Below are 17,409 nucleotides of genomic sequence, written 5' to 3'. Positions count from 1 at the left end.
AATTGCAGCAACAGCTTCCACGGGGTTTGGGTGTTGTACATCTCTTGGAAGCCCTGTCATCCTTTAAAAGACATACTTTTTTTGGGAGGGGACAAGTCCATTCAACAGAACTGTCACAAGCAAACTAGTCATCCTCTAGTCCTCCTCCCAAGAAATCACAGGCAACAGTTTATCTTGGAAACAAATCAGTGCTTGTTTTAATCTGCTGCTTAGAGGTTTCTTGCAGGGTCAGTAAGGCCTCGGTTATGGCTGTACTGACACAACCTCCTACGCCATAGCTTTGCTTTAAATGAAGTACTTCAAAACAATCTCTGGGAAAGCCAGAAAGCAAGGTGCAACCGGATGCTTTGAGAAAGGATGCTTTCCTCTATCCAAACTCCGGTCATGCTGCCAGGCTCCCACCACAGGACCAGAAGATGGTCACCCAGCACGAGTGATCCTGACCTGCAACGGCAAACAGCCAACACAGGGAGAAGAGAGAGATCCCTCTCCTCTCACCAGTGAAGTAGATTTAAAAAAAAAACAACAAAACCAATCTATCTGCCACTCGGGAAGTACTTCCACAAAGCGTGCTTTGAGCTCGCAGCAATCTTGTCTTCGGGGAACAGCAGGAAGCTAACGTGCCCGGACCTGAATGTTTACCACACACCGTGACACACAGAGGTCTTCCAGAGATGGCATCTTTCAACGTTTTCAATGCGCTGCCTTTGATTTTTTGCAACGGTCAATATTTTAGAACAGCTTTCCATCATTAGCAGCAGTGTTACAGGATGTCCCAAGGGTCAATGACATTACGACCGTTTATTTGGATTAGATGGCAGGAGATAAGCACTCTAATAGAAAACTTATTTCAAGAGTGACGCTCCTCTACATTCACTGGGCATGGCTGACCACAAGTAACAGGGAGACAGAGTGTTTATGCACAGGGAGTCACCGGTTGCGAGTAACAGCAGTCTCCATCCTAAATTCAAAGCTGAATTCAATTATATGGCTGTCAGAGCATCTGCAGCATCAGCAGACACAGTCTTTACCTTTTAAGCACAGCCTTCTCAATTACCCTACGGACTACTTCTGCCAAATTAATCTGCAATCCTGCCAGACGCTCCCAGATCAGATAGAGCATCAAACTTCCAAAACATGAAGCTATCAGAGGAAACGATCAATCTTTTAGATCTCCTCTGCTAATGCTATTAAGAGAGTGACGTGGGCAATGTGCCAGAGCTGGATGCCCAAATTCTAACAGTAGAGAATTATGTTCACAAAATACTGGGTGTTGTACAAAACTGCTACACCCTAAGAATATAATTGCATAGACAACTATTGGAAAAGACTTCCTATCTCATGACACAATGCTGGGCTTCCAGGTACTTTTGCTAATGAGGAAGGAAATGCTCCTACAATGAATGGCTGGAAACACAAGCTGCCAACAGAATGGCTTCAAGCACTGCCACAGGAAAGGCAGCAACTCCTCATGCTTGAACGTTTCTCAGCAAAGCCTCTGACCTGGCTGCACAGCTGACCTCCCTGTTTTTAGCGACGGTTAGCATAGCAGATGGATGGATGGGGATTGCTGTTCCCTTGGGAAAGGGTCTCCCAGCTTCTGCACGAGAAAACACAAAATCCAAACTTCTCCTTAAGTGAGGGGGATTCTTGTACATCTTTGCAACAAAACAAATAAGAGGGCAGGGGAGGAAGAAAACATTTGTAAGATTTATTAGCCGTGCTATCCTGCATCTCTCTTTTGAAACTATCAGGAGAATTCAATCTGATCCCACCTACAGCATCAACTCTTGTTTAGCTTGTAGACTATACCACTGTATCTAGCAAGCAGATCTTTAAAAGGCAGAGCCTGGAGACAAAGGCAAGGCTCCTAAAAAGTCAGTCACACAAAAGATGTGACCTGTGAAGTCAACAGGGGACCGTTTAGAGAGACCTGCACAGAGACAGGTAGTGCTCCAACTGCAAGAAAAATGTATAAACCACTGGAGGAAGTGGTTCTCAGAAGCAAGATTCAGTGATGCCAGCACGCAAGAGCACTATTAATACCACCGTCCAGGCCTGCCGTGGGCAGTGGAAAAGAACACAAACACAGAAGGAACGCTAAACAGGAAAGGGAAAACAATACCTAGACCTCAGCAGCTGGTTAAATGGATGCAAATCTTCTTTTCCCCTTCCTTCTGCTCCAAACTAAGGAGCCAAACCCTGCTTAGGACAGAAACAAACTCACACACTGTGATCTCCCAGTCCCGGTTTGATTGTGGCTCCCACCATCGGACCACCATATGAATCAAAACAGCTCAGTCTCTGCTGAGGGCCAGAGCTGCGGCCTGTGTTGCAGACTGGAAGTGAGCTACACGAACAGGAGTGAGGCGGGGAAAACATGCGAAGCACATGTCTGCATTCTGCGCGTCTTTAAACACTTACCCGACCCTCCTTTTCCTGAACATACGTTAGCACACACACAAGAAAGAAAAACAGTTGCTGTGAATTTTCTGTGTGCTTGCTCAATTTGCTCAAGAACGGTGGGAACAAGTGAGAACAGAAACGCTGAACTGGAGCTTTCATAAGGAAATCGCTTGCGCCTTCTGCTGGAATCCAACAGCCAATTTGGATTCTGGAAAATTACTGGAAATGTTTCTTAATTAAAAAGAAAACATAAGAAAAAACAGCATTTTGAGAAAGGCAAGTTATTTCTTCATAGTGGAGGATGCAGCCAAATTTCCACTAATGGCATGCACATGCCCCGGAGAAACAACTGTGTTCTTTGTTTCAGCGAGGAAAAGCTTCCTAGCTGTAACTGAATGCAAGACTTTCTGCCATCTTTGGTGGAAAATATGTGGATGGATAGCAGTAGAGCTTGTCACCGGACTGATTTCCTCTGTCAGTGCGGAGTTCCCCAGCTGCCAGGGAGTAACGAGATTTCAAATTTGATTCCTGCTCACCCATTTCCAGTCAAACAGCACACGGAGTTAATAAACCAAAGGACAGTATCTCTGTCTTCACAAGAAGGGAGGGAGGTGATCAGCTAGAGAAAAACTACTGCCAACAATTACCAAGGAGGATGATTTCTTATTGCATCCCTCCCTTCCCACTGTTTAGCAACAGAAAGTACTTCCAAAAGAGATGGGAATCCCTAAAATGACTCTTGACAGTACAATCCAGTTGTCCCCCTGATGTGGGATTTAATGGCGTAGCTGTGCATGGGATGGGGAATACGATGCTGCAGTTGCTTAAAATACCAGCCCACGCTACAAACACGACCCTTGCTGCTGGCACAGAGGCCAGACACGAATCAGACTCGGTTAAAAAACACGCTCAACTTGCCAAACCTATGAGGTTTGATCCAGTTGCTCAAGATCTGCCTCTATCCAGTAAAAGCTATTACCTCTGACACAATTTCCTGCAAAGAAAGGAAAAGCGCTATTAGTGGGTTGACAGACCAGTGGTGGCTTCTGGACTGCAGCAGCGTCTGCAGTGCTGATTGGAAAGAAAAAAGTCAGGGTTCTAGAAAAGAAATTCATACGTTAAAAATTAAAAGAGTAAAGATGTTCTGAACAACTTCACCTCTTTTTTGCTTCAAAACACTGTCTGAAAACAGTCTTTTTAAGAGCCGTAAATCAGTAGTAAGGCACTAGTCCTTCACCTGGAGCACAGAGCTAATGGTCTAATGTGCAAAACATGGTGTAGGCTTGGCTTTCCTGCTGCCTGCACGTGAACAGATGGGTACAGGGCCAGGTCTCCCCTCTGGGATTGACTCCTGCTGTCCACCCCAGGCCAGTCTCCAGGGAAGGAAAAAAGCACACAGCGCTTTCTGAAAATTGGCTATGCTTGGCAAACCTGCAACGCATTGCTCACGTTGGGTCAATGGACAGCCATGTCATTTATCAGCTCTGACTTCCTGGTATTGATCTAAGGAGGTTTTTGCTTCCTGCACAGAGTGGATAACAATTAATGTAGGAGACATATCATTTTAAGAGATTTGATAATCATCACTGATATTTGGGTACACAGGAGGCCAACTCCTCAGCTGGCTGGTATGCGAAAGGTGTGCTCTCCCTAGCATTAACTCCCTTGCTGGGGCTGGTGGAAAGCTACCGCTTATTTTTAACAGGTTTATTGTTGTTCACCACAGTGCTCACTTGAGTGGCCTTTCTTTGGTGAGAGAGTTAAAAACGAAGACATGAGAATAAGAGGAGGAGAGCGATGTGCTTAAAGTGTTACTGGTGCAGCTCATGGCATGCCTCGTGTAAAATGGCACGGTCTTTCCAGCCAATGCTCAGGAGCAGATTGCAAGAGGGGCTCTGGTCCTTCTTAGTGCTGAAGTGCAGGGTGTCACCCTGGGAATGATCCAAACCTTGACAGCTGTTTCGCATCTCTGTCTTATTAGGGATAGGGAAAATGGGATAAACCATGGTTATGGTATTACATGGGTCAGCTATGATGCATGTAAGGACATTGGTATTTTGCAGCTCGGAGACAAAGAGAGACTGTCATAGTGAAAAATCTCATTTTTGCCTGTGAAAAAATAGACCAGCTAGAGTCACAAGCAACTATGAGATTATCATAATTTAAAGGCATTAATGGAAAAATCACCATTTTTAATTCAGCTTATTTCCTTTGTGCATTTGACAGAGCACTGCCTAATTGTTCTCATTGCTCCTCAAGCTCCAGCCATTTATTTTCCCCTCACCAAACCCTTGCAAAAATGAGTACGGATTTTTTAATGAAGTTTTAACATTTCATAAAATAATACGTTCACAATAATGTAGTCCAAAGCGAGATGAGAACAGCTCAGAACAATTAAGTAGGTAGTAACCATTTAATCCAACCTGGACGCTTTTTTAAATGAAAGTGCTCACATATTTTCAGAGCATTATAGTATTATATTTATAGCCTCTCAATTAAAACAAAAAGTCAAGTGCTTTTACCTAGTCTTATAGTTCTGTGTTTTGCTTGCAAGGATCACTGTCAAACAAGAGAGCTGTACAATTCAGAATTTTTGCATTACTTCAAATTTTAAAACTGTTTACCACAAATTTGTGCAAGCACTAACCTTTCCGCACCTCAGCCTTTTCATCTGTGCAGCAAAACTACGATACTGCTCTCTCTCACACAAGTGGAAGCCAAAAGCTTTAATTCCTTCCTTGTGAAGTAGCACTACTTGTAAAGTACTTGAATACTTTCTTCTTCTTCGGACCAACGATTATCGCTAATTTTTAGAGAATGAGTAAGTGTTGAAATGGGAAGATAGCAGTGGCACAGCGGGAGGATACCGTTTTCAAACATTTAATATTAAACTAATTGAACACTTCTGAATTTTCTCAAGTCTTGTCTGACAATTTCTTCTCCAGAAGAAGTCTAATTTACTAAACATCCAGGTCACTGTTAAAAAATAGTCTATTCTCAGTTGTCATCACACGGCAATCAGAGCATAACCACATAGTTTTACATGCAAACGAGCCCCATAATGACGAGCTGGTGGAATGCCATGGCTAGATTTAATTTCATTGTATTAACGCTGTTATTTCTACCATTTAATTTAAGCAGCTGATCACAGATTTAAGCAGTGTTCTAAGATTATTCTTATTTTGATTTAAATCATTCTCAGCTCCTCCTGCCGTTCTCTCTTCAGACTGCTCACAAGTGCTGTAGGAGAGAAAACCCTGCTCATTCGTCAGCAAATCATACAAGCTTACTGAGCTTGTTTGGGACCACGGAGACGTGAAGGGAAGCAGACAAGCAAATATGAGATGAAAGATCTGGTAGAGGCCATTTTCTAGAAAAAAAAATTAAGGAGCTGCAGCCACTGTTCCATACGTTTGACTAAATCCGTGTATCTCGGGGACGGCATCTTGTCACTTCTCCAAAGGCCAGACTCACACAGGAGCCTTTAATCGACTCATCCACATCGCTGACATTATGCAACGGAACAAAAAGACTTTGCAGCTCCAACGTGCAGCCTCGGGAACATGTAGGTCAAAGGAGTGTGCCTGGGCACACAGGCCAGCTCTCCTTCGTCAGTCCCTCGCCACAGATGTCAATACCCATGTGTATGTAAAGTAATGAAAGCCACACCTCCCCTGTGCTTCATTTAGTAGGATTTACACACAGTTTTTCTCACCTGGCTGATTACTACATGAGTTCAAAAGCCCCCAAAAGAACCTTCACCTTTACCTGCAACTGAGAGCGTTTAAGCACAGAATTTGCACACAAGTGTTTCACCGACACAAATACGCACACGTGTTAAAGTGCGGAGAGCAACTCACCGAATGCACAGGAAAGGAGCTGTGCCGGTTGAGAAAGGAGTTAGAGACTGACATAGTGAGGCCCTGAGTGGCACCGATGTCCTCGGGGGTGAAGGGCACTTTAGTTTGCTGGACACAGTAGGAGACAGAAGAGAAAGAAGAGGCAGCATAGGAGGCCTGCTGAAGAGGGGGAAGAAAGCAAGAGACAGAAGACACAAAGAAAGAGAGCACAGAAAAGGCTATGAATAAAGGATAAGAAATGCTAACTGTAAAACAATGCATATAATGGCTTGCTAAACAAACAGCTATTCATACAGTTCATCAGAGCCAGACATACCAATATGCCTTTCTTGAGCTCAAAAGGCATGACAAAAATCACAGTTCAAATCCTCTTTGTTTCACAAATCCCTTAAAAATAAACTCCCACCTCCCCCTTCCAGTTCACCCATGGACAGCTGCTGCGGGGAGAGGCAAGCTGTTCCTCACTGCCCTTTTTTCTCCATGGTGTGGAGGGCAGACACCCAAAGGAGGAACCGGCTCTTGCTTCTAGCTGTTAAGGAGCCGACTCTTGCAGATTACTATTTTTTTGTGGCAACCTGCAGACTGGCAACTTGGTCTTTCCAGTGTGATCTATGGGCCCTCACTGGTACTGCTGAGATGCTGGATAACAGTCATGTCCAGCCATTTTTCAGCCCAATCCAAACTGATATATCATTTGCACAAGAGGGAGATATTACACTGTAAGTAACAAATACTATTAAGGAACTTCTCCTGAATTCCACTATAGTAAGGAGTGTGAGGGAGGCTAAGGTATATCTACATTTTCTCAGCTCTGACTTATTGAATATAATGTGCAACTGTTACATAAATAAGATCCAAAGCTCACAAGAAAGGACTTCCTAATTATCGTTTTATAGAGGAGTCCATCCAGCAAAACATGCCTACTGCTAGAGCAGCTGATGCCCATGTGATTTGCTGTTTCAGAAACTCTCACGGCAGCAGGAGCAGAAGAACAAGAGTCTTGTTCTTGGTGGCTTTTACAATGACTGTTGAATAAGCCATCGTCTACTTGCACCACTTTCACAACAGAGATGAAGGTAAGGGTGGCAGGCTGCACTTGAAGAAACCTTTGCTTCAAGGGAGCTGCAAGCAACACCTTGATGGTATCAGCTTGCAAGACTACAAGAATGCCTAGCAGGCAAACCAGTGACAACTTGGCTGCCCAGATAACGATTAAAGGGCAGCAAAGAAATGCTTTGCTTCAGCTGACAAATTCAGAAAAGGAGCAGAATTTCCCTTCTGCACAATGGTTACAGTAAATCTGTGCTTTACACACTCTCTCTCATGACTGTGTAAGACCAAGTCACCACTGGAAACTATCACTAGAGCGTAGCCACCTCTAGGAGGAGGAGGTAGGGCAAGGGACAGTGCAAGGATCACACTGACAAGGGGACCACAGACTCTGGAGAACTGCTTGATCCTTCAGAGGAGTCCTGTAGACTCTTCAGTGTCCCTGCAAAGCAGATGGGACACGGGCGTTTGAGGTCTCATCCCCACAAAGCAATAATGCATAATACTCAGTTTAGCTTAGCCAGAAAACGTTACTTTATCTTTTTAGGACTCCTACCTGTATCACAGGAATGTAGTTATGCAAATCCCAAAATTAGAGCTCTTGGTTGCTTTTCCCATTTGATTAAGAAGTAACACCTTGGGACAGTCAAACTTTAGCATAGATAACATGAAGAAATATTGCAACAGTTGCCCTCATGATGGTAAGACCATGGCTCTGTTCCCACATTTCCTCCTGTTTTGTTAAAGCCATGGCCAATTTAAGTCAGCACAAAAGATGCCTTTTTTTTTTTAATAAATAGAGCAAATCAGATAATTAACATAAACAACCCCCCTAAGGTTGGAGTTAAAAAAAAGATAAAGGAAGACCCTTAAAAAGAAATAGGACAAAATCCTAGCTCCGCTGAGGTTGGAAACAAAACTGCTGCTGCCATCACTGAGGCCAGGATTTCATCCCCTACATGGAAAATGGCACTCGCTGTATTGTTAAACCCACCGCCCGACACACATACACATGTGGATGTGCCTTTTTGTGCTGGGAGTCTGGGAGGGCTAGCAGAACACTGAAAAACAGGTAAAATCCTGACTCACACAAGGGGACTAATGTGCAGAAAACATGCACGAGTTAAATAATGGCTATACCGAAGTTCTGTGGCTCTGGCAAAGACTGAGCCATAAAAGCAGTTATTATGTTTAAACAGTTATTATTTGTGGCATCCTTGACAACAGTTTCAAAACAGCATTGGGAACAACAGTGCAGCAATCTTTTGAAAATCGTGTTGCCCAGCGTGTCAAAATCTTCAAAGCAGTTGTTGTTACACAAGCCTGTAGTCTGGCACAGATTCAGCCATGCCATGTGGAAGATTAACGTTTCATTTTTAGGGCGTTTTAGGACTTTCAGAGCTTGTGGGGAACAGTCTGAACGTAGGGTTAGAAAGGAGCTCAAAGGAGATGATGCAAAATGCCTAAAAACATGTTAACAAGATGACAAGGAGCATGATGTGGTAACACCAACGAGACATCCTCCCACCACCGCAGCCTGTCAGAAACAGGAGCAGCAAGAATAGAGCTGCTCCTGGGAGGCCGGTGTGCCCTGCCGGGGAGGGCGCCGCGGATGTCACTCACCAGCTGCCGCTGTTTCGGTGGGAGAGCAGGAGGAGGTGCCAGATCTTGAGAGGGGTCTAAGCTGATAAAGGAGTCATTGAACCCATAGACTTCCATGAGGTGCTTGTTCTTCTGCTGGTAGATGTGCTCGTTCTGAGGGGTCTGGTAGAACATGGACGGCTGTGGCTCTGAGTAGTCTTCCACAAACTGCATATATGCCATCACTGCAAAAAAAGGTCGCATCACTGTTCCTGGTCTGCACGGTGCAGCTGCAACAAGCAGGCATTCTCAAAATAGAGTAAGAGTAAGGCCATGCCACTCTCACTTGGGCTTTGCTGCAGGCCGGGAGCAGCAAGGCATCCGTGCCCTGTTCACAGGTAGTTCACACAGTCAGTTGCCACCTACCTTGCAGGAAAGGATCTGAATATCCCATCCTGCAAGCCAGGGCACAACAAACATAATCACAGGCCACAAACACATCTGACAACAGTTTAAGGAACCAGCGAGGTCTCCAGACAGCTACTTGAGAAGTCTGATTCACTGACTCTTAGCCCAAATCCCTTCCTCATGTAACCCATGGCAATTTTGAGAATATTCTTCAACAGCTAATGCCCAAACTCACCAAAAAAACAGAACAACTTCAGTCTGCTTTCTAGGAGGCACAAATAATCTTGTACAAAGATGCAACCTTGACAATAAATCTATAATAATTCTTGTGCCTATAATAAGTCTCATATCTGTAGTCAGCAAGATTTCTAGAACGAGGAGGCTTACAGCCTTTCTCCATTCTAGCAAGCTGATAAAACTGTTATCGGAAAACACCTACCTGTGAGACTGGGTGTACCTCTCCATCAGCTATTTATATGCCACTGCCAATGCTGGCACAAGAGACTTACCTTTTAAAAGTGCTACTGACCATGCCTTCCTACCTCCTTAGCTCAAATCCAACACCCTTTGCTCCCATCCCTATTTAAAGCATCTTATCATCTCCAATTTTTGAATCCAACTGACTCAAAAGCTTTTCTGAGATGTGGTTCAATGGAAATATTAAATGGGATCAAATCTCATTTAGAGGACCTTTCCATCGGTACAATATCCTTCCAAAATCTATGAAAAAAAACCACACAGGTCTGCCTATGCGGCTCTGACAGAGGATTAGTTACAGCTGCAATATTTTAGTGTTGGAGGGGGAGAATGACACCCAGTGTCATAGAAAGACTACAAAACCCCAGAATTAAGGTTCAGAAGTGTACGTAATATATGTAAAATAAAGAAAGAAAACTCTGCTATATACCTGAGAACAGGAGCAATAGATGTATTTAAGTGTCATAAAAAGGACTAACCAAGGCCTTTTTTGTAAATATGCTGTCACGCACAAGATACTCTGTGATCATTCCTCCCTTCTTCCTGATAAACAAGCAGTTGTCAGTTTTTGTAAATCTGGTCATTAGGTGGCAATTATTCAGCTTCTGCTGGCATTTCAGTTGTACAGCTGAAATGAATGGATGACTTCAGTGAAAGCTATAAATACAACGACCACAATGCAGTATTTGCACATCGTGAAGCCGGTTCCCACACTAGCTGCAAGGCAAAGCCCTCTGTTCACCTGTCAATGCAGATCTACGGGCCAGCCTATTTCAAACAGGATGCAGCCGTGCAAATGTCAGCAGGGAGGAGTCGCTTTGCACCTGTCTTTTGCACCTTTTTTCAGATTTCCTCTAATATTTTAAACTCCATTTAGAAATGGAGCTAACACAGCTGCCCCTTCCCACAGAATGATATCCCTCCTCCAAAAAATAGAATAAAGAGAAAGGAAAAAAAAAAAAAAAAAAAAAGAAAAAAGGTCGTGGCAATCGGCGCGCAGGAAACCTCAGCTGATGGATTTCAATCCCGACCGGTAACACCTGCTGTCCCCATCCTGTGACCCCACATGGTGCTGCCAGTGGACAACCTGTTCGTGTCCCGCAGTACTGCCAGCTCCTGCACAGCTCTGCCAAGGCTGCTGAAATTCTGACCTCCAATACCCCCTGCTACCCAAGCCTTGCTCCTCTTCCTCCCCCAGCCGCCCTCCTGCCTTCCCAGCACCACTTCACAGATGTAAGTCACCACCCTTGCTGGTTCAGACCTCTCCTTTTTGAAGTGAGTGTGACAGAGGTTTCAAACTGCACACACATGCGTGTTGGTGTGCGTTTCTGCCCGCTCATCTGCTGGTGTCAGCACTCATGTTAAAGCCAAGACCAAATTTCCTCATGCCCGTGAATTTTAGCCTAAGTCCCAACAGTGAAAAGAAGCACGTTCTGGCAATATTCTCTTAGTTGAAATCATGGTGAAGGAGTCTTGGTGTAGAAAATAGAGAATTGCTAAAACAGTTTTCAAACGTAAGTGATTCAGTTGACTAAGGTACTCCTATTAATACCCGTGCCCTGAAAAATGCCTTGGTATCATACAACAACATTAGAGGATAAGATCTAAAGAAGGCTTATGAAAGATATTTCTCTAGCAGCAAAAGTGAACTAAGGATCAAGACTCCTTGGAGAAGTGTAGAGGACAAGAGCTTGAGGGAAAAGACCACATTTTGAGAGCTCATCAACTGAGTAGGACAAAAGCCAAGAAGTCAGCCTTGGCAGTCCTGGTGCAATGCAGCTGACATTGCTAAATTCAGAGCAACCCTTCATGTGCAGTTACCTACAAAAACAGTGCTTCACTGAACGTCCAGATCGAAAGACAACACTCAGGATTGACAGCTGTGAGTTCCTGGGTTCAGACGTCTGTATGATGCTACAACTCGGGAAGTGTTGGCAAAAAGGGTATCACATTAGACACTTGCGTAAAATTAAATTACTGTAACTCAAGGTAGTAAGCCTGAATGCTGTTGAGAGCCTTAACTCAATCTGCAAGGGAATAATGAAGAGCTTTTTTATCTCAGCTCTTTAGGAGGCTAATGCATCCCATCGCCGTGGCAGCTCCCCTGCCCTGCTTGTTACAGCTAGCCCAGGGTGGGTGAGCATGTCTCTGCTTCTCCTTTGTCTTCTTCTCTGTTTTTAGGTGAAGTGAAAAACAGTTGGCATGGTGAAATACAAACCTGGCTCAGGAGTGGAGACGGCAGAGCGCAAATTCAAATGGGCATCATTAAAATGCTGCCAATCTTGAACAGGAGAGTAAGGGAGCAGGGCCACTCCTGAGACTGCTGTTTGCAAAGGGTCTTCTCTCCCCCGTCTCCCTCCGTCCCTTCCCCTCTGCTGTGGTATTTAACAAGGCAGAAATTTAAAAAGCAGATGGGAAATTACATCACCAGCTCAGATCAGGCTGCACGCCCTGCAGCGACTCTGTGCAGAGGGAGGGATGGGGGCTGCAACCTCCACGGTGAGCAGCTGGGGTGGAGTGACACAGTCTCAAGGCAGCACCCCGGGAGAGAAGGGAGGCGTGAGAGAGAAACCTCTCCCATCACAGTACCATGCCCAGCTTATGTCAGTTCTGAACCCAGACAGAAAATATTTGAAAAAAAATAAAATCTCAGACTGAGGCTAGGAACACCTTCCCAGCAATCTGTTTGCAGTGCCTTGGCTGTCATTTCTGAAGGAGCTAAAGCTGCTCAGGGATTTCTATCACACACCAGTTCTCCCCACATGGTAGAAGTCACAGGTATTGCTCAGAGGGCACCAGCAGCACCCAAGCCAGCTCGCCGTGCAGCTGCTGGTCCTGGAAGCTGCAAGGAACGGCTAGAAGATTATCAGCAATAAGGCACATCTGCAATATAGGTAAGGCATGGTAGTACCCGATGAGGAGGACTCACTGGTCTAGCCTGACTCCTGGCGTGTCAGCAGCCTGTGTTACAACTGGCCCGGAACAAGCGCAACAGATTTGTGTGCGTGGGCAAGAGCCAAAATAATGGAAATTTTTAAGCTATACCACACATCAACTCACTGGAGAAGTTAAGGTTAAATAAGCCAGCCTTTGCTGTCACCTCTGGGAGGAGAGCTGTTTTTCAAAGAGCTCGCATTATCCACTGGCTAAGCCCAGGCTGCCCTCAGCGTGGTTCCCGCAGTTAAATACCAGCTGCTTACAGGGCACCAGGTTGCATTTTGTTCCCACTGACAGGGAGGGAAACATGAATAAGTGCCTTGCTTCGAGTTTGCAAGCTGTTTGGGGGGAGGATCTTGTTGTTTCTGACTCTGGGCTCTTCATGGCAGAAGCTGCTCCATGTCTGCGTCTTGTACAGCAGGAGCATGATGCTGGTGCTCAAGCAGAAGTCTGGAGTAATTTGTCCTTAGCACAGTAACATGTACTATTATAGCACAGTAAAATAACAATAATTCATGCCAGGCTAAAAGGCTTATCACTCCTCTGTTTAAATTATACAGAAGTCAACTCTTGGAGGTCCCTCTGAGCACAGCTCACAGCAATACACATTGTTAACCCTAGCAGGATTTGCTGTATATTATCAACAAAAAGACCATTGAAGTCTCTGCTGCAACATTTCCTGCCAACTACCAAAAGATGACCTACAACAAAGGGACTACAACCAAGTTCCATCTGTGAGAGCTCTAGATCTTTTTAATAAATTCATGCATCTCCTCCGGATCCCAGGAGTTTGTTGGGGTTGTGGAAGCAGCACTGCCTCACCTATGTGATTACACAAGAATATCTACATGCATCAGCCTTCAGGCAAAAAAATCCTGGGTGCTACAATACAGCCTGAGTAATGTTTTACTGCCCTTTTAATGTTGAAAATAAAAGTAAAACTAACAACCACAAATCTGTGGTGTGATATAGTGTAGAGTAAAGACAATCTAAAACAAGTTCTCAGTGTCACATGAATGCAGCTAAAAAATCCGCAGCAGTCAGGTAACAGCCCAAATACTACTACAAGCTTTGCAGCAAGGATACTTTATCAAACCATCAGAGTTGACAACACATTAGATAACAGCTTCTACCTTTCCTAACAATGCAATCTGATCAATACTCCAAGAGCTTCTGATAGTGCCAGATGATTAACTCTATTCTAACATCAAAGAAAATTCACAAACAAGGCCTTGGTATTGAGGTTAAAAGTGTGCACGGGCAATAATGAAGACGACAGCTTTTAAAATTGTTTTTAAGTAACTCCTTGACATCTCATATGATAACAGAAAACAAAGGTCTCTCTCTCAACTGTCAAACTGCCTCTTACCCAAGATTCACGCAGGCGTCTCCCCCTACTAAAGCTGCGTACATGTACAGAGGTGCATTTCCCTGCATCCATCCCAGTCTGCATGGTGTAAAACCACCTGGACCCTGCCCTCGTTATTAATATGCAGAGCCCACAAGGACCTGATCCTACAGTAAGGAGGCTCTGCATCACATCCCCTTGCAGCTGGTACTGCAGGCAAGTATTTTGAACAGCATGAGCCATAACAACCAACCCTGGCTATGCCCTGTGCCAGCATTTATTTCCTTTCTGTTATCTACATACAAACATCTAAGCTCCTTTTTAGCTGCTCTCAGTATCATTTAACTGCTTGCTTACCAGAGAGAGATAAAAGTGATTTCCTATGTATGGGGACACTGAACTACAAGACCCTTGCTTTCAGGTGGGTCAAGCCTTGTGGTCTGATTAAAATCCCAGAGGGTTACAAACGTGGACTGGTCACTTAGGGATAATGGAAATGCTTTTAGCCAACGCACTTCTTAAAAAAAAAAAAAAAGACTGGCATAGTAAACTATCATAGCAATGGACAGAATACTGACCCTGCTGCATGACACACCAATCTCACTTCCACCTTATTCCCAGTGAAAAGACTATAAACTGCAGAAATGAGTCAGAAGGCCAACTTGGCACTTTTGAATCAGCTCTTCATTTGGGCTGCCAGCCATACAGTGTAACGCTGTTCATACAGGTCTTGTATACGCTACCTCCTCATGCAACGTACAACTGCAAAGAAGCCAGTGACTAGTAAACTAACATCTGCTGGATCTCACTACGTAGTCCACAGCCTTCCTTGGCAGATCAGTACGGCTGCTTTTTTGGCAAGAGGTTTCACATGTTTTCAGCCATGAACATTAAGGAAATCAGAATAAGGCCGTGAGCTTGAGTCGCAGTCAGTACTGGTGTGCCAGGAGTCTGGCTGGGGATGGCGAACCTTTGCATTTAGAGGCTGCTCATTTTAACGATGTGGGAAATTCTTAGGCATCCAAAGGAAATGAGATCCTGTAGCAAAACAGCAGTACTGGACACTAGGTTAATAGTGTTGTCTTGCACAGCTATGTGGGTGACTATGTTCCTATTGCCAAATAACTGCTCTGGCAATGCTCGGTTTTGGACAGAGAAGCAGCCCTTTCTCTGAGCTCTTGGAAAGCACTCAATTCTTTTCTGCAGTGGGAAAACATTTATAAAATGGGGGCAGGGGTGAAGGAATGGACATAAAAAGGGAGGATAAACCAGGAAGATCTGCAAGGCAGCGTGCCTCAAAGATTCGCACTCAGGTAAACAGAGAAGTAAAATGGTCTCACTATAGGAATGAGGATGCTGTGTGATGCCAGCTCCCCTGGGCCTTGAGCTCCCCGCCAAAGGACTGACGCTTCCCTTCCATGCCTTTGATACTGACTAACCGACTTTGACACTCAGCCTCACGTAAGCAAGGGCGTTACCTTGGGGTCACCATTACTTAGTGGTCATCAGAAGTTCAACAACTGCAAGGAAAAGGAAAGGTAAAAGTAAAACCAAAACACAAGAACTTGCTTACTGTGTTTGTTTTTCTTCTCTGGTAGAGGTGGTGGCTTCTCTGGGTCACTGTTAGAATCTGGAGCAGCAAAGTCAGAAATGAATTCAACCGGCGCTGAAGAGTTTCCTTGCTGGAAAGGCAAAACAGCAGCAAACGGCGTGAAGGGAACTGATGGGACAGACGCTGCATTCTGCATGTCATCCTCCGAGATGTTATCGTATTGGGAAGGGTGCCTCTCATAGGACACCCTGCAGCCTGAGTTATCTGAAGTCTGAGAGGCTGCGCTCCTCCTCTTCTTTTCTGGTAAAGCTGGAGGAGTCTCTGTTGGCTGTGCTGCTCCCGAGAGGCTGCAGAATTCCAGTGGAGGAGAGCTGCCCTGTGGGAGCTGGAAAGCATGTCCGTGGAAAGGGGAGCCAGACTCACCCAAGGACTCTGGCAATGGGCTGAGGATACCTGGCACCTGCTGAGGTATCTGATCAGCGTTGGAGAGGTCCTGCTGCAGGAATTCATAGTCTGGATCATAGTGATCCGATTGATCTGGTTAAACAGAGGGGACAGGAGAATGATGCATTACCTTCTCTCTTTTACTGTTTAGCCCTTCTCAATTCTGCCCCTCCCACTCCATCAGTTAATTAATCAGCTCATTTAATCAGAGTGGTACTTCCTTGCAGCAGGGACCATCTTGCTACACCTTCTGTAACGTCCAGCCTTAATAAGACTCTTATCGTTATTTCTTTACACTAGCAAACAAATAACAAAAATTCAATAGGTAGATCATTGCAGAGATTATTTATGTTTCATATTTATATTTATATTTTCTTTCCTAGTACATAGATACAACATTGCTTTAGTCTACCAGGACTGTCATTTCCTACTGATGTTTGCAGACAAGGCTGAAATCAACAAAACATTCCACTTGAGAGCTGAACTGAGTTTGAACGCAATCATCTATAGCTAGGGAAACACATTCCCCTGGGCTTTTTCCTATCTGACAGAACATAATTCTGCATAGAACCGCTCGCAGCAACTACAAGATGACAGTTGCAAGCACAATCCATTTACTTCTGCATCACAGCTACGACAGCTCCCGAACAAGAGTGATGGGGGCTCCTCCAGCGGCTCTGGACAACCCCTCGCTTACCTAATGTTTCACAGCTTGTGTTGCGGGAGCACTGACCACTGTCCCGGTCCAGGGAAGAGAGCTGCTCGTCAGATTTGCTGAGTTTGCCGATGCTACTGCACGGTGAGAGGCGAGGAGATTCCCCCCCATAGGAGTGGCTTCCACCCGACAACCTTCTCTGGGCATAGCAGTCAACATCAAAATCCTTAAGCAAAAAAACCAAATAACCATCATTCTTGGCAGCTCGCTAGCAAGCAAGATGCAGCTCGAGGAGCAAACACCTCACAGCTGCATTAAGAAAACCAGGAGGGGAGAGGATCGGTGCTGCTAGCTCTCTCTAGTTAGACAAGCTCTTCAGGACCACAGAAAACGTCTGATTTGGTAAACAGCCCATGCCAGGGAGCTCTGTGTGTTCTTGCTTCCAGGCAGGGTGTGCTGCGACCCACACTGGACTTCACAGACGCTGAGAAGATGACCGAGTTCCTCGCTGCTACACACGTCTGATGACTGCTTGTCAAGACACTGATACCAGATAACCAGACTGCAAGACTTCTCATTAAATAACTGGGTCTTTAGCAAATATTTGGTTAGCTTAGGTGCATGCAAAGGGAAAATAAGTTATAGTGAGATACAACTTTCTGCGCCTATGACATTTCTACTTCGGAAATTG

At 44.9% G+C, this 17,409-nt stretch overlaps 1 protein-coding gene across 3 annotated transcripts in view; it reads right to left on the bottom strand.

Annotated features, from left to right (window-relative positions):
- RAPGEF1 (Rap guanine nucleotide exchange factor (GEF) 1) overlaps positions 1–17,409 on the bottom strand; it is an 86,038-nt gene that overhangs the window by 19,280 nt on the left and 49,349 nt on the right. For 2 of the 3 annotated variants that reach the window (XM_009322072.1, XM_009322073.1), the window contains exons 8-11: positions 16,761–16,944; positions 15,641–16,156; positions 8,940–9,142; positions 6,267–6,422 (exon numbers count right to left, since the gene is read on the bottom strand). In XM_009322072.1, the coding sequence (XP_009320347.1) occupies positions 6,267–6,422; positions 8,940–9,142; positions 15,641–16,156; positions 16,761–16,944 (1,059 nt within the window). Of the gene's footprint in view, positions 1–6,266; positions 6,426–8,939; positions 9,143–15,640; positions 16,157–16,760; positions 16,945–17,409 lie in introns of all 3 variants that reach the window. The other variant, XM_009322071.1, reaches the window with a different exon arrangement.

The sequence above is a fragment of the Pygoscelis adeliae genome, unplaced genomic scaffold, assembly GCF_000699105.1.
Source record: "Pygoscelis adeliae isolate BGI_AS28 unplaced genomic scaffold, ASM69910v1 Scaffold114, whole genome shotgun sequence".
Taxonomy (NCBI): domain Eukaryota; kingdom Metazoa; phylum Chordata; class Aves; order Sphenisciformes; family Spheniscidae; genus Pygoscelis; species Pygoscelis adeliae.
Note: the sequence above shows the minus strand (reverse complement) of the source record. Positions and strands in the feature narration are given on the sequence as shown.